This window comes from Chionomys nivalis, chromosome 4, assembly GCF_950005125.1.
Source record: "Chionomys nivalis chromosome 4, mChiNiv1.1, whole genome shotgun sequence".
NCBI classification, from domain to species: domain Eukaryota; kingdom Metazoa; phylum Chordata; class Mammalia; order Rodentia; family Cricetidae; genus Chionomys; species Chionomys nivalis.
Window position 1 is genome coordinate 74,134,143 of NC_080089.1, and position 22,060 is coordinate 74,156,202.

General features: G+C 42.0%; 1 protein-coding gene across 1 annotated transcript in view; it reads left to right on the forward strand.

The window, feature by feature from the left end:
- The first annotated feature begins 1,267 nt into the window (after window positions 1-1,267).
- The window catches only part of Arpp19 (cAMP regulated phosphoprotein 19), a 28,406-nt gene continuing 7,613 nt past the window's right edge, over window positions 1,268-22,060 (forward strand). The window contains exons 1-4 of the mRNA XM_057768381.1: window positions 1,268-1,293; window positions 6,579-6,683; window positions 6,868-6,922; window positions 21,556-21,678. Of these exons, the coding sequence (XP_057624364.1) occupies window positions 1,268-1,293; window positions 6,579-6,683; window positions 6,868-6,922; window positions 21,556-21,678 (309 nt within the window). The remainder of the gene's footprint in view (window positions 1,294-6,578; window positions 6,684-6,867; window positions 6,923-21,555; window positions 21,679-22,060) is intronic.

The following is a 22,060-nucleotide window of genomic DNA, read 5'->3' on the forward strand; positions in this document are numbered from 1 at the left end:
GGGAGGGAGGGAGGGAGGGAGGGAGGGAGGGAGGGAGGGAGAAATCCTATTTGAACTACCAAGCATCTCACTTGGTTTCAGATAATTTTCAAGTCTCCTACTATATATCTACTAAGTTGAAAATCCATTCTCTCCTTTGATGAACTGTAGATCAGTCGTGGAGTGCTTGTCTGACATGCACAAAGCCCGGAGTTAATCCCACAGCACAGAGTGAACCAGGCATGGTGGTACACATTGTAATCCCAGCACAAGGGAGACTGAAGCAGGAGGATCAGGAGTTCAAGGTTATTCCTGATTCATAGTGAGTTTGAGGCCAACCTGAGCTAAAAATCTGTCTCAAAAACAAAGGGAGGGAGGGTGGGAAGGAAGAAAAATTCTGATCTTTTAAAAGCTTTATGTGCTTACTAGATTCCAAATATTGTGTGCACATTCACATCAGAACCACCAGAGGGAATTTTGGTTAGCATCTGTTCTTGGACTGGCCCTAATTGTAAGAATCTCTGTCAAGAGTGTTTGGGTGTTTCTAATCTCGATGGCTAGTTCTTTAAGCATTCCGTTCCTTGTACTAGCCACATTAAATGCTCAGTGGCATCTAAATGCCATATATGATTAGTAGCTAGTGTGTCCAATAGCACAAATGTAGACTACTCACATCATCACAGAAAATACTATGGAACAGCCCTATTCTGGATTGATGGCTGGTCAGTCTACAAGGGTAGAAGTGATCTCTGGAAGAGGGTAAAACTGGAAGTAAGAGAATGGGATTAAAGAGAAAACATTAAAATCAGTTGTCAGGTTTGGGGTCAAGTGCCTTACCTACTAAGGCCATCCCACTAGCCCCAAAATCTTGTTAGGTAAGTAAAGCCAGGTATAGTGGTACAGGCCTGTAATCCCAACGTTTGGGAGACTGTTATTAGAACCCAGCATATAGACTGCACAATTAGTCTGTCTCAAGACAAAAAAAAAAAAAAAAATGAAGAACTCGGTCAAAGTTCAGGTAAAAAGGCATAGTGGCTCATATAATCCAGCATTCCAAAGCCTGAAGCAGGAGGACCATGAGTTCAAGTCTAGCTGTAAATCCATAGCAAGTTGAAGGTTAGCCTGAGTTAGACTTGCTGTGGGAGTCCATTTAGCCAATTACCTTTGGGGGACCAGCCCTTTGGGTGTGGTCCAAGGTGATAAGCTGCAAGAGAAAGCTCTCTTGCTCTGGCTCTCCTTTAGTGTGAGGGGAGACCCTGGACAGCCGAGAGACAGCGCAGGATCGGCAATGGCTTCTGTCCTGTCTCTGCAATTGTGAGTTTGTGCCTTTCCATTGCAAACTCTTTATAAATCGGTTTTATTTCCCCCAGTGTGATTATGCAATATCTGGTGCCCAACGTGGGCCACAAACCTACGACCCTGGGATTAAGAGCCCCATGCTGTACTGACTGAGCTACCATTGCAAGTCCTTAATAAATCAGCTTCATTTACCTCAGTGTGATTACACAATATAGACCATTTGTGAAAAATCAAGAAGTCGATGAATTCTGAAGATTGAACCCAGGAAATTCATGATTTCAAGACCAACCTAAAGCATAGTGTGAGACCACTCATCTCGACAAAGGGCAGGGCAGGGGCAGGAATGGCGGCTCGTACCTTGTGATGTGGTATGTACAAGGACCGTAGGGGATAAATGTTTCAGGTACAGGGACCATAGAGAATAAAAATGTTTCAGGAAACCCAATGCTGGGAACTAGAGTAGCCCAAATTCCTAAACACCGAGAGATTTCCCCAAGCAAAGATTTCAACAATGTATAGCTACAGCCACACATACGAATTCCTTGAGTTGAGTTTCGTGGTTTCCATGACTTACATGTAGCTGCCGTCCAGGTGGGGAGGCACTGAGGACTTTTCTCTGTCACTTTTGTTCCAAACTAAAAAGAGAAAAGCGCCAACAACAGAAACAAAGCCACATTTCCTTTAAACCGCTGCCATTTCTTGGTTTTCTCTGCTTCTTGGTAAAAAGAGGCAAATAGCTGACTTAGCTACAGCAGGAATCAGCCAAAGGAGGGAGAATCATTTAATTTGAGCCAAACTGAGCTTTGCAGCAAATTTGAGGCCGGCCTATTTAGCTTCTTAGTAAGCCCCTATCTTAGCAACAAAAAGTGGAGGAGGTGTGGCCAATATCTAGAGGTCAAAAGGACAGCATTTTGAGGAATGAGGTATTGGGAATCAATGTGCGGTTTTAAAGATTAAAGTACATGAGTAATGATGGTGCAGAATCGTGTTCTAACAGGCCCTGGGAATTAAGATTTGCCAAAAGTTGCTTCCTAAAGAATATAACACGCTGGGAATGAAATTGGCCTGCCCCCAAACCCTGGCCCTTCTAGCTCCCAGTTCTGGTATCTTGGGCACAGGACTAAATCTGTATGTGATGTGGGATTCCTCTCTGTATGCTGTGAATACCATTGGTTAACAAAGAAGCTGTCAGCCGGGTGGTGGTGGCGCACGCCTTTAATCCCAGCAGGCAGAGGCAGGCGGATCTCTGTGAGTTCAAGGCCAGCCTGGTCTACAAGAGCTGGTTCCAGGACAGGAACCAAAAAGCTATGGAGAAACCCTGTCTCGAAAAATCAAAAAAAAAAGAAAGAAAGAAAAAGAAAGGAAGGAAGGAAGAAGGGAAAGAAAGAAAGAAAGAAAGAAACAAACAAACAAACAAACTGTCTTGGGTCTGCGCAGAGCAGAAAAGAGGTAGGTGGTGAAAACTAAACTGAATGCTGGGAGAAAGGAGGCAGAGTCAGAGAGAAGCCATGTAACCCTGCCGGAGACAGACACTAGGACTTTATTGGTAAGCCACAGCCATGTGGCAATACACAAATTACTAGAAATGGGTTAAATTAAGATATAAGAGTTAGCCAATAAGAAGCTAGAGCTAGTGGGCCAAGCAGTGATTTAATTAATACAGTTTCTGTGTGGTTATTTTGGGTCTGAGCAGCCAGGAAACAAACAAGTGACCTCCTACTACATGTATGTGCACGTGTCCTGACTTCTATTTCATCATTTCTATGTAGGAACACTAATATGAGTAAGGCAAAGAAATGGAACTCATGGAGGCAGAGGCAGGAGGATCTCTGTGAGTTCAAGACCAGCCTGGTCTACAAGAGCTAGTTCCAGGACAGGCTCCAAAACCACAGAGAAACCCTGTCTCGAAAAAACAAAAAAAAAAAAAAAAAAAGAAAAGAAATGGAACTCATGTACCTGCTTCCCAAGTATTGAGATTACAGGCATGTACCACCACATCTAACATCTTCTTTTCTCCTAATGCAGGTGAGCATTACACTGGGACCAGAGCCAAGCTTTATCCTGTTGACAGTGTTACTTGGGGGAAGGATGGCTTCTCAGACAGTTCTAGGATATGACATTGCCATTGAGGAATTTTTTATTTGATCACCCTGCCTCCCAGAAATTAGATTTGTTCTGACATGAATGTTACTATCTATCTTTTAGGAACAGATATATATTTAAAGTCTCTGTCTTCTCCTACCCCCATCTCTCTCTCTCTCCTCGTGTATATGCATGCATGTGCACACTGAAACGTGCAGAGTTTTTATTATCAACACATTATTTGTGTAACAGTTACAGAAAGAATTGTAGATAGGCATGGCATCATTAGGATTCAATTCTTAGAAGTGAACTTTTGGTACAGTGGATTATCAATTTGTCATTTTTACATAGAAGCTTTTTTTTTCATTGTAGGGATTTTTTTTTTTTTTTTGAGAATGGGTTTCTCCATGTAGCCCTGGCTGTTCTGGAATTTACTCTGTAGGTCAGGCTGGTTTTGAATTCAGAGACTGACCTGCCTCTGCTCCTGAGTGTTGGAATTAAAGGTGCGCCACACCTCTGCCCGATTGAACAGATTCTTTGTAAGGTCACAAATACCTTCCCCCCCCCCCCCGTTTTTCTTGTCACATCTTAACCCAAAATTTACTCAAGTTTATTCATATATCTGTGTGTGTATTTGATTAATTAAAAGTGCTAGTTAGATGTGTCCATTAGTACAATCTTTCTTCCATCTATAGCTCTACTCAAATGAAAAGCACTGAGAGGCTAAAGTAAAAGGTCTGCTGCGAGTTCCAAGCCTGCCTGGGCTAGAGTGAGACCCTGTCTCAAACAAACAATGTCAGATGTGGCCCATGTAGGCAGGCAGATTTCTGTGAGTTCTAGGATAGCTAGGAATACATGAGAGGCTCTGTCTCAAAAAAAAAAAAAAAAATCGGGGTGGGGAGCAAATATCAGACGGTTACTTTGTCAGTATAGAAGGATAACAAACACACAGTTGTTTTTATTCTTTTTGTGCAGTTCTGGTTTTGAGGATACCTTCATGCCATGTGGGCTGAACTTGAACTCACCCATAACTGAGACTGGCCTTAGACTGACATTCTTCCTCTCTGCTTGCAAAGTTCTGGGATTCGAAGCATGCACTACATTTGATTTGTGAAGAAATCCAGCCATTCTCAAGGGATATCTTTGTCCAAGAGTTAGTCCCTTAAGCCCTTTGTCATCAACAGGCACTTGGTTAAGTGCCTATTTAAGGCTGACTAACCTTCCCTTCCTTTTTCAACAGGAATTCAGTATTATGACTCACTTTATTTTTCAAACTTAAGTCCCAGGCAATTCTTCCTGTGTGAGATCCTGTACTTGTTGTTGTTGGGTGTTTTTTTTGGGGGGGGGGGGGTTTCGAGACAGGGTTTCTCTGTGGTTTTGGAGCCTGTCCTGGAACTACCTCTTGTAGACCAGGCTGGTCTCGAACTCACAGAGATCCGCCTGCCTCTGCCTCCCGAGTGCTGGGATTAAAGGCGTGCGCCACCACTGCCCGGCAATCCTGCACTTGTTGAGGCTTTGTGTTTCCTTGACTTTTGTTGTTGTCTTGTTTTATTTTTGAGACAGAGCCTCATGTAGCCCAGGCTAGCCTCAAGGTCAAACTAAGGATGACCTCGAACTTCTTGACCCTTCTTCCTCTACCTCCCCCATGCTAGGACTATAGGTATGCAGGCATGAATCACCATGTTGGGTTTTTTTTTTTAATTTATTTATTTATTGTGTATATAGTATTCTGCCTACATTCATGCTTGCAGGCCAGAAGAGGGCACCAGATCTCATTAAAGATGGTTGTAAGCCATCATGTGGTTGCTGGGAATTGAACTCAGGACCTTTAGACGAGCAGGCAGTACTCTTAACCACTGAGCCATCTCTCAACCCCCACCATTTTGGTTTTATGTGGTGCTGGGAGTCAAACTTGTTCCAGGCAAATGATCCATCTACTACTGAGTTAAGTTCCTAGCGTGCTCTCCCCCTCCCCCCCATGTTGTTTTGGTGCTAGATAGAGAGAGATTGAATGCAGGAATTTGTACATACTAAGCAAACCCTGTAGATGGAAGTTTCTGTCCCATCCAGTTCTGCAGTCATTCAGTCCCAAATAAACACACAGAGGCTTATATTAATTATAAACTGCTTGGCCTATTAGCTCAGCTCTTACAACTTAAATTAACCCATAATTCTTATCTTTGTTTAGCCATGTGTCTTGGTACCTTTCCTCAGTTGGGCATTCTCATCTTGCTTCCTCTGCATCTGGCTTATGACTGCCTCTCTGCCTTTCCTCTTCCCAGAATTCTCCTGCATGGTGGCCCTACCTATACTTCCTGCCTGGCTACTGGCCAATCAGCGTTTATTAAACCAATATGAGTGACAAATCTTTACAATGTACAAAAGCATTATCCCACAGCAAAACCCTCTACCACTGAGGAGCTCCATACCTGCCTTTTGATATAGGGCCTCATTAAATTGCCCAGCTTGGTCTTTTATTTACTCTATAGCCTAGGCAGGCATAAATTTGCCATCCTTCTGCCTCAACCTCCCAGACAGCTGGGATTACATTCCTATGCCACAGGGCCCACCTCCAGTTTTTATGGCTTCCAAATTCCACATCCAATTATTAGGACCTTTGGATTGCTCCCCATTCATTACCTTCCAATTCCTACTAGCTGAACGTACAAGGCCACTTTATTCCAAGAGTTCTGAGGCACAATACTTTGGAACCAGATGCGCCAGCAGGTATAAGATGCTTTGTAGAATCACGAGTAGATTCGAAGCCACAGGACTTGGCAATTAAGAAAGTCTTTATGGAGCTCAGTGTTTTGAGCTAACTGCCATGAAAGAACAAGGAATGGAAGCTGAATTCATTCGTTACTTATTTATTTCGTAGGAAATACCAAGATCTGGGGAGGATCTCAGAGTGAAATATTGGCCCTATCCCTAGTGTGGCTAATGCATTAGAGAGGGAAGGCGACATTACCAAAGAGATCATAGTTCCTGTCTAATGATGCTGTGCTTATTGTGATAGCTTTGAAGAGGTTGATCTAAGAAGAAAAGATTGTGCTGAGACAAGGTGGGGGAACTGAAGAAGTAATGGTGGACGGGGTTAAACTGAAGCAGAGCTACTGCAGATCACAGTGCAAGCAGATGGGTAAATGGGAGGTCAGAGTAGTCTGGAAAGGCCAGAGAAGGGAGAAAAGACGGTGCTACAGATAAACTACAATTCCCAGAAAGCACTGTACGTTCACGGACGGAAGTGAGGTGAGGCGCGAGCCTCAACCTTTGAGGGAAAGAGGAAGTGCTTGGGCGTCTCAGGGCCGGAGGCGCGGGGATAGGTAGGTAAGGGCGCGGCGCGGGAGTCTGGCGGGCCTGGGCTGCGGGAGCCACGGCGGGCGGGAGCCGGGCAGCCGTGTCGTCACAAGGCGACAGCCGCCAGCCCGGCGGGCAGCTGGGCAGGCAAAAGGCAGCGGGAGGCCTTGCCACCCGGTAATCAGTCCCCTCCCGGCGTCTCTTCTGCAGAAGGAGCACCATGTCCGCGGAAGTCCCCGAGGCAGCGTCGGCGGAGGAGCAGAAGGTGAGCGTGCGGCGGTGGCTCGGCGGGGCTGAGGGAAGCAGGTGTGGCGGGGTCCTTGGCCGGCGGGCCTGCGGGAGCGCGGCCCGACGGAGCCTTCCGCTGGAGGCTGCCTGGCGACACCACACGAGGCGGTCGGCTCTCCCCGCAGCCGGGGCCCCCGGAGGCTCGGACACCCAACGCTTCTCCACGGTGCCTCGGTGTGTCACTTGAGTATGTGAGGGAGGCAGGCCTCGGGCCCGTGCCAGGGACCCAAGTTTTATAGTGAGCTTTTTATTTGCTTAGGACGTTGGTTTCTCCCGGAAGCGCTCCGACCACTTGTAAGCTTGCAGGTAACCCCCCCCTCCCCCAAGCGGTGTCTCGGTTCAGGGGGGCGATGTAGATCTAGATCAGGATGGTGAGCCGCGCGGCCCCCATGATCGGTGTCGGTAAAGTCCAGGTGATAGTGTCCACTTCCCACCACTGCTGTGAGGCCCAGCCGAGATCATGGAAACCCAGCACAACTTGACTAAAATTCGAGAATTGGAGCTTTACAAATTTTCACTACTCAGGTATTTCTCGAAACATGGGGATGCTTTTGTCAGCTCATTTGTGTTTTCCCTGACGAAGAAAAACGAGCTAACCATCCGTCTAGGAATACGAGGCCTGTGTGTTTATCTGGGCTGTTGCCTGCCCATTCCATCGTAGTTAATTGTTCCGAGGCCTTGCCTTCCTGGGTGCGTGGAATCAGTTAGCTAAGAAAGGAGAACAGCCCTTGGTCTCGGTTCTTACATTGTTTTAGGGAGAGTTCCCAACATTTTTTCTTAAAATCAAACTGCGCCTTTCATCCCAGCACTCAGGCAAAAAAGCAGGCAGATGTCTGTGAGTTCCAGGCCAGCTGGAGCTACATAATGAGACCCTGTCTCAAATTAATTAATGGATGATTACGCTGCTTTACTGTAAATGAGATTTGGTCTACTGTCTAAACTTTCTTAGGGCTTATACTTAATGTTGCCGTGTAGATTAGTGTTCTGTGCCCGTCCTGTATGTTCTTAAGCATGTCAACTTTTTCTGTGTAATTTCTTCCATGTGATAGTTCCGTTCTGACAGTACTTGTAAATTAACTGATGAAAAGGAAAACAAAGATAATAAAAAACACCACATTATTTGGTTGTATCCTTTGCAAGAAGAAAGATTTCTTATCCCTTCCTCCTTCTCTTTTTCTTTCTGCAGTAGGGGGCCTCTGGGGCAACCTAGGCAAGGAAGGGCTTTACCTCGGAGCTCTATTCCTGGGGTCACCTTCTGCTTTTGTGAGAACAGCAAGTAAGAAGAAAAGAGAATATGTGTGTGCAGAGCAAGCCCTTTACTGACCCAGCCCCTGCTGTCTTTTTGGGACAAGAACTGGTGTGGCTCAGGCTAGCCAGAGAGTATGGCCCTGAAACTATTGGTCGGTTACCATGCTGGCCCTAATCTTTTTGTTTTTAGTTTTTAAATGATCTCACTAAGTTGCCCAGACAAGCCTTGAATTTGGTGATCCTCTAAGCTCAGACACCAAGTGACTCAGGTTATATAAACCTGTGCCATGAGGGCCAGCTGAGTAATGAATTTTGGAAGCCAAAAAAATTAAATAAAATGCATACAGTTTAAGGATTATAGTCTGAACAGTAATCTTAAATATTACCTGTTCATATTGTAAGCTTTGATGTATTCACAATTGTTTAGGATTTAGGAACTCAAAGCCCATCTCTATCTTGTCTTAAATACACTGAAATAAATCTTGGTTTTAATTTGATACATAATGGTGTGGGAGGTGATTTTTTTTTTTAATTTATTGTATGTTGGGGGTATTTGTGTAGAGGTTGGAGAATAACCTGCAGGAGCTGGCTTTCTCCTTCTACTATGAGAACACCAGTATTTGGGTTGTCAGCATTGGTGGCTAGAGCTCCCACCCATTGAGCCATCCTGCTAGCCCTTGTTTAATTATTTTTCAGGCAGGGGCTCACTCTGTAGCCCTTGCTTGCCTTTGATGTGAAGTGCTCCTCTGGCTTTAAACCTCCCAAGTTCAAGGATTACAGTCCAGCTGCCACTACACCCAGCTAAAATAATTTTGGGTGACAGGATTTGTTAGTATGTTGCCAAACTTTGAAGTATTGCTTTCTAGGGTATAAATACTTTGGATTAAAATAGCCTAATATAATACCTAATATCAAGGATAATTTTAATGTTTTCTCTTTAAGCATTTTTTAAAGTCTGTTTCTAGCTAATATCATTAATATAAATTAGAGGGTGTTGGGAATGTGATGTCCCTTTTTGAATTGAAGAGTGCCTGAGGCATGAACACTATCCTTAAACAAGAGGAAAATGTGCAAAGTCACTTCTGTGTTCTAGTGAGCCAGATCACCTGTTTCTTCTATTTGGAAGAACAGTTACATGACCTAAAAAGTTGATTATTGTCTCTGTTCCCATTTGACCTTTCAATTATACCCAAAGTATTCAGTTAAAAATACTTTTAAGATTTTTGTTAGCTTGTTGTCTTTAAAAGTTTAAGATAGCGGGGCCCTGCAAGAAGTAGGACAAGGTCACTGTTTCTACGCCTGATAAATGGCACACACTCATGTTAAGAGAAGAAGTACACAGACCAATGGTTATAAAATTGAAAGCAATTTTTTTTAAAAGAGAAGGCAATCAGATAGGCACCTATTTTTAATTAGGTTATTAATTAGATATGTGTGAGCATAAAAACACAGATATCTGTTTCTTTGTATCAGTCTTAAACAGAAACACAGCCTATGTATAAACTATTCATTATAGCTGGTATTGTGCTGAAACTAAATATATTGAGAAATGGTAGCTGCTGTTAAAAGTTAACTACCCCATTGGCCATGTGATGACTAAGTTCTCCTTTTAACATAAGCTATGAGGTCATTTAACTATTTAGAACCTAAGATAATTTTAAAATTAGTTCTAGCTAGGCATAGTGGTTCACACCTAATAATCCCAGCAGTCAGGAAGCAGAAGCTGTCCAGTATAACACAGTGAGCCCATGGTGATAAAGCATAGAAACCTTAACTTTGATCCACTTTAAAAATATGAACAAAACTAAATACATAATGTTTATGTGCATTGTGGCTCAGGTTGGATTTTGTTGTTGTTGTTGTTTTGTTTTGTTTCTTTAAGATGCCAGTAGCAGGGTTTCTAGAGATTATTTTACTCAGGCTAGGTAAAGTGTCTTAGACTGACTAGCTGAAGTAGAGCTCCCAACTGAAATATTCTATTAAAGAACACCTGGCCAGGCTGGAGAGGTAGTTAAGAGCACTGGCTGCTCTTCCAGAGGAACTGGTTTCATTCTCAGCACCCACATGGTGGCTCACCACCATCTTTAACTCCAGTTTCAGAGGATCTAGTGTCCTCTTCTGTCCAGGGTACATGAGTAGTATACAGACATACATGCAGACAAAATACACAAACTTAAAAATAATTATTTTTTAAAAAGATACAGGCCAGGTGTGTAGCGCTCACTTTAAATCCAGTACACTGTAGACAGAGGCAGGCAGGTCTCTGAGTTTAATGCTAGCCTGGTCACATTGAGCGTTCTAGAACAGCCAGAGCTATGTAGAGAGACCTTATCTCAAAAATAAACAAGCACCCCCCCCCCCGAAAAAAAATACAAATATATATCAAGGCCTGGTGTTTTTGTTCATGGTGTAAAAAGAAGAGAACTGTTAAATAGAATTGCAGTGAAAAACCTCCTGTTCTCTCAAGGGCTGCCTGTTGGTGGATTGGGGGGTGAGCTTGCACAGCCCAGGCTGGGGCTAAATTTATCTGCCCGATTGTCACAGGATGAAGTCCAAGCTCACCAGCTCCTTTCATCATTCTCTTGCTTCATCTCCCCTTGCCCACCCTGTTACATTCTCTTACTGATGCTTCCTCCATCCTTAGACAAAACCTGCTTGCCTACATCTTTGTGTGTCTAAATCCTACATGCCTTTTCTGTAATCAGAGTTATGCTTGGTTACAGGTGGCAGGAAGATGAAGCTAATAGTAGTTTAAACAAGATAGAGGTTAATTTTCCTTTCTTGACAGAGAGGCCGAAAAGGCTAGCCCAAGGACTGGGATAGTGGTTCTGAGGTTTTCAAAAACCTTATATCCTTTGTTGCTGCTCCACCATTCTTAGCACCTCAGTTCTTACTGCAGTATGGCTGCTTCAGTTTCAGACATTTTGAGCTCATTAAACCATGAGAAAGGACACAGAGGGCAAAAACTGTATTCTTTTCTTCATGGGAGGCTTCTTAAATCTTACACATGGCATTTATCTCTTATCGGCTGTTTTAATGTGTATGGGTGTTTTGTCTGCATGTATGTCTGTGTATCTGTGTGCTGCTTGGTGCCCTGGAAGGTCAGAAGAGTGCATCAGATCACCTACCTGGGACTGGAGTTAGAGACCATCGTGAGCCACTTTGTATGTGCTGGGAATTGAATCCAGGTCCTCTGGAAGAGCCATTGCTTTTAACCACGGAACCATCTCTGATGTCTTCTAATGACAATACATTTTCCTGAACATCCCTAATCATATGTGTAACATGACTGTTTCCTTATGTCAGTGTTTAGCAGTACATGTAAATTTGCCACCCCCCCCAACCCTGTTTTTAAAAAATTCTAGTTAATTTTGATCTTGATATTTTTTGGTAGGCTTAATAGTGTTCTTTTTTTCTATCCAGACAGATTTCTCTCTTGTTTGTCCAATGGGGTCTCCTATCCCAGACTGGCCTTGAACTAAAAGGGTAGTCAGGATGAGTTTGAACTCCTTACCTCATTACTTCTACCTCCTGAGTACTGGGATTTCAGTCATGTCCCGTCTTGTGGTGCTAGGGAGGAAACCCAGAACCTTGTTAATTACGTTTCCAGCTCTACCAGCTTGTTAGATTTGCTTCTGTAGTATGTGTAAGATTTGTACTTTGTAACTTAGATTCCTGAACCTATTAATTCTGTGGCATCAAATATTCTCAAGCCAATGGTAAATCTATCTATGTTGAAAGTTTCTTGGTTTTATGGATGCAGTTGAAAGACATTGTCCTTCCGGAGACTTCTACTTACTGTCATTGAATGCCAAGCACTGGCAAATCTTAAGGATTTACAGGACAAAAATGACTCAATAAATTGGTAACAGTAGTTGAGCCTTCCTTTGTTTTTCGAGACAGGGTTTCGAGAGCCTGTCCTAGAACTAGCTCTTGTAGACCAGTCTGGCCTCGAACTTAGAGAGATTCACCTGCCTCTGCCTCCCGAGAGCTGGTATTAAAGGCGTGCGCCACCACCGCCCGGATACTTGAACCTTCCTAACAATATCGTTAGGTCTATTGACCTTTGTCAATTCATCAGTGCCTTAGTGAACATGTTGCCATATTGCTTAGCAGACAGAGAACTGATTCAAGTGCCCAGGTTTTACTGCTGAGCTATTTAACTTAGCCACAGGCTGAAAAATGTTTTGATAAAATTATTATTAGCTTATTAGAATATAAAATAATCATTTAACTTTTTTTCAGTACTAAAGATTGAACCTAGGAAATATCATGCATATGTGAAGCAAGCACTGTACCATTGAGCTACATCCCCAGGCCTAATAATTTTTCAAAGGCCTTTTGCTATTGTTGGTGCTGAGCTATTGAACCTGGGACCTCATGGATTTTAGATTGTGCTTTGCTACTGAACTCTAGCCCTTGAATATTTCCAGATATGTATTCATAGCTTATGCCTTAGTAACAAAGGGTTTCTATTGTATTCTCATAGTAAAACTCACAGAAATACATGTGTTAATCTTAGTTCACGTTTACATTTGATAAGGATTTGGTTCTCTTCTAAATGTAGACTATACGTGTAACACCCGATTCTGTGTTACACCCTCGGTACAGTTCGAGCGCCACTGTACCGTAGGCGAGTCGGGCAAGGGCCTGGAGATTGAAAGAACACACAAAGAGACCTGGGTCATTCGCCAAATGCCGTTTATTCAGACTTGGGGAAGTCCTTAAGTATCTAACTGCTGCACAAGGACCTCCGCCCAGGCAGGTGGGAAATTACCATACCAACAATGGAGTCAATGCCCTACAGCTAATCACCAGGCGGGGCAGGGGAAGCACAGGTACAAACAGAAAGCTTTGTCAGCTGACCAGAAACTGTCCTCGCAGATGCACCCCAGGAACAAGGGTAGACCTGGGCCCTACATATACGAAGACAGTTATAACCATCCCACCGTTATTTGTTAAGTCACTTAGTTATATAGGTATACTTTATTTCATCGTGTATTATTAAAATATATAAACCTGTGACTGTAGAGGTTTTCTGTCCCAGGAGCTGCTTCCAAATTACCATACAGAGACTTATATTAATTGTAAATGTTCGGCTAATGGCTCAGGCTTGTTACTAGTTCTTACACTTAAATTAACCCATATTTCTTTTTAGACTTTGCCACATGTCATGGCTTGTTACCTCATTTTCTACACGTCCTGCTTGCTCAGCAGCTCTGACTCCACCGTTCTTTCTCCCAGCATCCTCAGTCTGATCACCCGCCTATACTTTTTGCCTGACTCTCAGCCAGTCAGCATTTTATTAACAATGAGCATAATCCACAGCATGTGACACAGGTTTTAAAGAATAAAATTTCAAAATCAGCTTTGAATTTTTAAAACTACTTTTCTTCCTGAGTTTGGCATTTCTTTTTAAGCTTTTTAAATTTTATTATATTTTATTGGTGAGTGAGTGTGAGTGTGCAAGTGCCCATCTACCACAGTATATATGGGCAGAATAGAGAACAACTTGTGGGAGTCTGTTCTCTCCTACAATCCAGGACCCAGGGATCAAACTGAGGTCATTAAGCTTGGTGACAAGTGGCCCTTTACTTTTGTGGGGGCTTTTTGAGTGTCTTTGGTTGGTTGGGGTTTGTTGTTTGATTGATTTTTTTTTTTTTTTTTTTTTTTAAAGACAGAGTTTCTCTGTGTATCCCTGTCCATTCTGGCACTCTTGTCCAGGCTGATCTTGAACTCTTAGAGAGTCTTCTGCCTCTTTCTCCTGAGTGGTGTGATTAAAGGCTTTGCCAGCACGTTTGCCCAGCTTCCTTTACTATTGTTTTTGTTTGTTTGTTTTTTAAATATTTATTTATTTATTTTGTATGCAGTTAGCCAGAAGAGGGCACCAGACCTCAATACAGATGGTTGTGGACCACCATGTGGTTGCTGGGAATTGAACTCAGGACCTTTGGAAGAGCAGGCAATGCTCTTAACTGCTGAGCCATCTCTCCAGCCCGTTTGTTTGTTTTTTAAAACTTGGCTTTATATATTGCATCCTGGCTTGAAACTCCTGATTCTCTTGCCTCCACTTTGTGCACGCTGGGGTTACATATGCCCAGTTTTTAAGCTTCTGCTTAACAGTCTCATTTTGTATCCCCAGCTGGCCTGGAAATCTCTAGTATGTCCAAGCTGTCCTCGAGCTTGTAATCTTGCCTAGAAGTTTGAGGCTGCTTGACTCTTACTAGTTTCTTTGCTTATTGCCCTTTTCCTGACCCCTGCTGTGAATTAAACTCAGGTCTTCATACTACCCAAGCAACTGCTCTGCAGTTGAATTAAGGGTACACATGTATACAGTCTTTGTGTGACTTCCTTTTGTTTTGTATCGAGGCAGGTATCACTAGCCAGGGAGTCCCTGAACTCACCATAAATTTCCACAAATCTTGAATAATAGGAATGTTGGCATACGTAATTAGACCTGATCAGTCTTTCCTTCCTTCCTTCCTCCCTCTCTTATCAGGGCTTCATGAGATGGCTTAGAGTGTTAAGGTTCTTGCCTTTAAGCCTGAAAACTTTAGTTTGATCTCCAGATCTTGTGTGGTAGAATAAGAGAACCAACTCCTGCAAGTTATCCTTTGACTTCCACACTTCTGTTGTTGTGATATGCAGATGCCCCACACACAACATACATACATAAATACATACATGTAAAAGAAATTATTGGGATCTTTTTTGTAAAACCAAGTACTTGTAAGATAAATAAATGTAAGTAAATGCTTTCTGCTTTAGGATGGGGCACAATGAGCTCTCAGTAAGTTTTTCCAGGCTGACATTGAACTCATACTCAAGTGATTCTGCCAGCATACTCAGCTAATGGTGAACTAGCTGCCTCGTTCATAAATGTGCTGATTTCAAGCCTTTTTTTCCATAATAAGTTGATAACTGCTCACACTGATTAACATAGGAAAGACCAGAGTTCCTAGGGTCCAGAAATTATCCTTTGTAGCGACAAAGTCCACAGTAACCTGAATGACGTCTCTGCTCCTGACATTGCTCATAGTTGAAACAGCAGAAATCATCACAGAAATCATCAAAGCCTTGCTGCCATGCCAGTCTCCTCCAAGGGGGAAATTCCAGACCCCAGGCTTTCATTCCTCGGGTAAAACAGCTCTGTTGCTGCTGGGTGATGGTGGCACCTTTAATCCCAGAGGCAGGCACAGGCGAATCTGTTAGTTTGAGGCCAGCCTGGTCTACCAGAGATAGTTCAAGGACTGCTAGGACTGTTAAACAGAGAAACCCTGTCTCAGGAGAGGGAGGGAGAAAGAGAGAGAGAAGAAAGAGAAAAAAAAAAAAGCAAACAACCAGTACTGTTCCTGGGTGGGCCTCTAGTGCCAGTTACGTTTCCTTCCTTCAAAGGATAAAACAACACTGACTATCTTCGATCCCTTTTGTGGTGCTGGGACCTACTTGCATGATCGGGCACCTGTGTTTATTTTATACAACACACAGACTTGTACCTTCTCATCGTAGAGTACCAGTAAGTAGCACTTGCCATCCCATGCCCGCCCAGGGAACTGCACAGAGAGCAGGGCCTCTGTATTTCTGTGGGTTTTTTTTGTTTTGGTTTTTTTTTTTTTAAGCTCGCTTTCTTTCTTTCTTGATTGATTGATTGATTGATTGATTGATTGATTGTGTATGCAGTGTTCTGCCTGCATGTATTCCTGCAGGCCAGAAGAGGGCACCCACCGTCCTCTGGGAAAAACAGGCAGTGCTCTTAATCGCTGAGCCATCTCTCCAGCCTGTTTTGTTTGTTTGTTTGTTTGTTTTGAAGAGGCAGAGTTTCTTTGTGTAGCCCTGGCTATCCTGGAACTAACTCTATAGTTCAGGCTAGACTCGAACTCATCCACCTTCTCCTAAGATTAAAGGCGTGCCATTCACCACCTGGCTGTCCTATATATTTCTAATAATACTTTTAGTATCTATGTTACTCAATATAGGTGCACTGGCATTTGATTAGGGCTTGTTTAATATGTTATTTCCTCTGTTTATTTTCTACCTGTCACTTATTTTTAAATTTTACTTAGTAAGTGACTAGTTTTTGTTGTTTCTTATTCTGTATCTGAATTTTTATCTGTTCATTTGTTTATTTTGGCATTTTGAACAGGCGGTCCTGGAACTTGCTATGTTGGCCATGCTTATGGACTTGGTGGCAATCCTTTTGGTTCTGTCTCTCAAATACTAGGATTACAGGCATGACTGTCTCTCTTGGCTTCCAGCTACAGATTTAAATGGACAGGTCCATCAGTCCTTTTATAGTTATTGTGATCATTGACATTTTCAGTGTTTTTGTTTGTTTTTATTTTTCATCTCACCTTTTTTCATTTTGAGCAAATCATGTTTACTTTGTCCCTTTGTTATTATGGTGCTATGTGGGTAGTATCCCGTTATTATTTTATTAACTTTCCTCATTGATTTTTTCTTCACTACTAAACTACCAATTTGGAAATGTTATGCTTTATTTTTGTTTAGTTAGCCCCATTTAAAACTTTATTCTGCAAGCCAGGTGGTGATGGCACATGCCTTTAATTCCAACACTCGGGATGTAGAGGCGGGCAGATCTCTGTGAGTTTAAGGGCAGCCTGATCGGTAGTGCAAGTGCCAGGACAGCCAAGGCTACACAGAGAGACCCGTCCTGAAAAAAATAAAAGACCACTTATGTATTAATTTATTTTCTCATGGCTCTAACTCAATATCTGATAAAAAGTCGCTTAAAGGAAGGGTTTACTTTTGCTCAGAGATTGAGGATATACTCCTTGATGGCTAGGAATGTATGGTAGCATGAGCCAGTGCATCTATAGCCAGGAAGCAGAGATGAATGTTGGTGTTCATCTTTCTCCCTTTATCCTCTTCTCATATTGTGTGTGTGTGTATATGTGCACACGCGCGCATGCATGAACATGTGTGTAAGTGCACATATGAAGTCCAGAAGAGGACATCACATTTTCTGGAGCTGGAGTGACAAGTGTTTGTACAATGTGTGCCTTATTACATAGGTGTTAGGATCCAAACTCCAGTCCTTGTGATTGTATAACTTCTCTTAAACCATTGAGCCATCTCTTTAGTCCACTTTTTAAAATTCAGTCTAGTGCCCCAGCCTATAAAATGATATTGACAACATCTAGGGTAGATCTTGCTACCTAATTAACCATCTATAAACTCCCTTACAATATACCTAGAGATTATGGTTCCTATCATGTTTTGACAGTCAGTATAAACCCATCACGACTTCCACATTACAACATGTAAGTTAAAAACACTGTCCTGACGTATGTTTTTCTTTTTCTGTCTCATTTTGTTTTTGTGGCACTTGAAATTGAACCCGGGGCCCTGCCCATTCTTGGCAAGTGCTCTATACTGAGCCACACCCCAGCCCTTTGTTGCCTACCTCCTTCCCTCTCAGATGCAGGAAATTGTGAGTCTATGGCCTCTGTGCTCTCTAACACAGGCGACATCCCTGGCCCTGAATCTCTCCCTTTACCCCCTCCTGCAAAAGACATCTAGGGTATAAATATTTGATGCATATGTAACCTATTTTTTTGTTTGTTTTATATTTCATTCTCTTTATCTCAAATCGTTTTCTCCCTTCAGTTTGTTTTCTTTCTTAGCTCAATTAAATGTTCGAGAATGTCTTTGATGTTCAAGAACCTGTAATCATAGCAAATTCAGTCTGCTTCCATTTTTAGCACAACTACAGGTATAAATTATTCCACTTGACTTTTATTAAGCATCATATGAAGAGGACAAGAACAAAAGCTACTTGACATAGTTCAAACAGAAAGGAAATGGTTTGGGGTGCTAGATTACAAAGTCTTGAAAGGGTTGGAAGGACAGAGGGAGAAATAAAGAGATGTTTCCAGAGGCAGAGATTGAGGAATGTCTCTGACTGTAGGAGTAAGTCCTATTTGGAGCCTGCCATCTTCTACCCCACTGCCATGTAGCTGCTACAAGACCCCTTGATTATCTGTGAATACCCCACTGGAGGAACTCACAGGGGCCTGCTGCTCTGTAGCAGTATGGTCAAGAGAAGAATGGGTTCTTTTCTCCCACACCTTTTTATTTTTAATCTGTTGTGGCTACCATTGGCTACCTCATTGGAATACAGTTTGGAAAACGTAGTTTTAGCTTTCTATTTGTACTGTTTGGGGAAGCCTGTAGAGCAGAGCAATAGTGGCTAAATGCCAGCAGCCACAGCACCCCACCCCCACACTTTTATATCGATATAAGCAAATCTGTAGCTAGAATGTTAGTGAAAGTCCAGCAACTTGGAGTTATTTAATGTAAGGTCCTAAAACTTCTGCAGTAGATTAAGAATGGTTTTGTATGGTTCATGAAAAGTATTGTGGAAGTCTTGATAGTGCTTCACTTTGTTTTAAATTGTAGTTTAGGTCTGCCTTTTCATATCTTTCCTTCTCTTATTGAATACAGAAAGTTTGACTTCATCTAGGAAATTGTACTAGCAGCACTTATTGATAATGTGTTATGTATTGGCAAGGACAGTCAAGAATTAGATTCCCCTCTTTCTTCCTCCACCCTTCACTTGGTCTCACCTCTCTCTTCTCCCTGTCATCCTCTCCTTGTTTTGAGATGAGGTCTCATTGGTCTCAAACTTTTGAGGTCCTAGGTTCAAGTAGTTATCAAAAGAAGTGGGTTTGGTGTGGGGGGGGGGGAGGGAGGGAGGGAGGGAGAGAGGGAGAGAATATGAGAGAGAATGAGAATGTCTCTGTGTAGACGTTCTTCTGGAACTGGATATGTAGACCACCAGCTTAGCCTCATTTTTTTCTTGTGTGAGCATGAGTGTGGGTGCATGTGTGCTCCATATACACGTGCAGGTCAGAAAGCAACTCTCAGGACTTGGTTCTCACCAACCACCATCAGAGACAGAGATTAAACTCAGGTTGCCAAGTTTATGTGGCAAGCTTCTTTAGCTGCTGTGTAATCTTTTTGGCCCAAGAAAATCTGATTCTGTGACAGGAAGGTTTGAAAGTTCTGGGACTAAAGGCCAGCAGTTGCCTTTGGCTCCTTTTCAATAACAATATTTAAAATGGGCTAACTGGACAGGGAAGCCCAAGATTAATAGGTTCTTGCATCCAGTTTTGCTTTGAAATTGCAGTTCTGAGAATGCCAGTGGATTGCAGATTTGTGTAGTGAAGGGTGAGCAGCCAGCCACTAGATGTCGCTAAGGCTCTAGCACACCTTGCATTAAACTGCATACCTTGTTTTTTTCTTAGCGTGTCTAGCTTTACATAAGTACGGTATCTTCATATCTTTACCTAGTTAGGTTCTACACTTTATGAGACAGAAATCATGCATTAAATTAGGAACTACCCCAACCCTCAGGAAGCAGAGGCTGGTAGATTTCTTTGAGTTCAAGGCCAGTTTGGTCTGCATAGTTCCAGGACAGCCAGAGCTACAGAATGAAACCCTGTCTCAAAGACAAACATAAAATTCCTTAAAGAATGATGATATTGCAGTTAATTTTTGTTTTTACTTGTTCATACAACTTGCATACCAGCTGAAGTAGTGGGCTTATGAAGGCTTAGCTTTTAAATGTGACAGTAATAAACAGCATGTTGATATGCTTACGCACTGAGAGTTACCCGGGGTTTGTATTGTATACCTCACATTTGAACTTTTGAACATACCATTCTTAAATGTAAGGACTGGAAAAATCATTATTTAGATTCTTACCTGTGCTGAATACACAGATAAATTTTTTATGAAGCATATGTGTGAATGGCTACAGTAAGAGATTGGAAGTCAACATAGGTATATGAAACTGCAGCCTAGAAGATAGAAGTAGGACATCTGAAACAGAAAAGGCAGGTTTATGTAAAGAGATTAGAAAACAAAGGGTATCTGCCATTAGCACCTTTTCCCTCAAAATCCTCTAAGACATAAACGAGGTGCATAAAGGAGTTGTTGAGGGCCAAGTGTTGATAATACAGAAGGGAATAGAATATGTATAAATGTGATTTTGAGGAAAATCTTAAAAAAAAAAAAGATTGAAAAGTTCCTAAGTAAGTTATTTACTTGCTGTGTAAGAACGGTTGGTTGGCTTGACATTTATAGATTTAACATTTCGGCTATTTTTACTTCACAAATAACCTTAGAGATTCAAAATGAGCCAAAGTAAGGTTTTTGCCATTCAGAATGAGTCTGATAGCTAAACTTGCCCTTGCCAGCTGCCCAACCTCCCATAATAGGAAGCCTGTGATTTTCTTGATTTATTGTTTCTGACATGATATGATGAATAAATTCTTTTCTGTAAAGATAGCATTTTGAAGAATGTGGGCTAAATCAAGATAGGTTTTGAGAAAATGATCTTCATACAGTGACAGGACCAGAGGTATAAGCGAGTGCCCCCATGTTTAATCCTTAGCCCGGGAGGGGAAATTTAATGACGGTCTTTTTAGAAAATACTTTGATACCTAAAAATATGTGATCTCTTCGACATGAATGGAATTTGCCTTTTGTTGGTAGGAAATAGGGAGTCACTGTAGGCTGGCCTTGAACTTTATACAATCTTCCTGCCTCAGACTCTTGGGTACTGTGATTAAAGGCATAATCTCTCACATCCAGCCAGATGTGAGGATTAGTGAACATATTTCTCTCCTTTACAGACTTCAAGGTCTTCTGAATTCATTTAGTTAGGAAAAACATGCTGGTATTTGGGCAGCTATTAATGTCTAGTAAAGAATCTTAGGAGGCCGGGCGGTGGTGGCGCACACCTTTAATCCTAGCACTCGGGAGACAGAGGCAAGCGGATCTCTGTGAGTTCGAGACCAGCCTGGTCTACAAGAACTAGTTCCAGGACAGGCTCCAAAGCCACAGAGAAACCCTGTCTTGAAAAACCAAAAAAAAAAAAAAAAAAAAAAAAAAAAAAAAAAAAAAAGAGTCTTAGGAGTTTAAAATTCTAAAATTCTACATCATTTTGAATAAATAGGAAATCAGAAAGGCCTTAGATTATGGTGGTATTAAGAAGATTCTGTAAATATAGACAGAGAGCTGAAGAGTCCATAGAAGGAGACTAACTATAAATGTATTATACATGACTGAAAGTGACTGCAAGCCTTGAGAGCTGAGCTGTCTCGGTATTTTTATCCAGTGTGTGGGGTGTTATACATGCATCACAGCTATAATAGAGCTGTCACATGGGACATTCGAGAAGGAAGACAGAGGCGCTTAGAAGGTTCCTCTGCTTGGTCTTAGTTAGAGACTGGATTACTTGGCATTCAACAACAAAAGTCAGAATCCAGATATTAAAAGGTGAATTATTTTCAAATCTGAGTTTTAATAGAAATAATTTACTTGAAATTATTTCAGGAAATGGAAGATAAAGTAACTAGTCCAGAGAAAGCTGAAGAAGCAAAATTAAAAGCAAGGTACCCACACTTGGGACAAAAGCCTGGCGGGTCCGATTTCTTAAGGAAGCGATTGCAGAAAGGGGTAAGTTGTTGAGTAATGTCTTCCCTCATGGGGAAATGAGCTTAATGTGCTGACAGGCTGTGAGGTGAATGTCTGCATTTTTATCTCTGTATTTCAGGTGTGTGTGTCTTTGTCAATATTTTACATACCTCATACCATGAATATGTATGAAAAGAATCAATTATAATGTTTTAAATTATAAGTATTTCAAGTATGTAGCATAGTACAGATGATAATGTAAGAGAAGTCCTATAACCACCACCTTCATTTACTATTGATGTATTGTCACCTTTGTAAGAAACTAATTGTAGGCATAATTCAAACCTACCCTGTATTTTCTCTATGACCCTTCTCCCTCTTCTCTTCAGAAAGAACCGATGTCTAGAAACTGGCGTTTTACCCT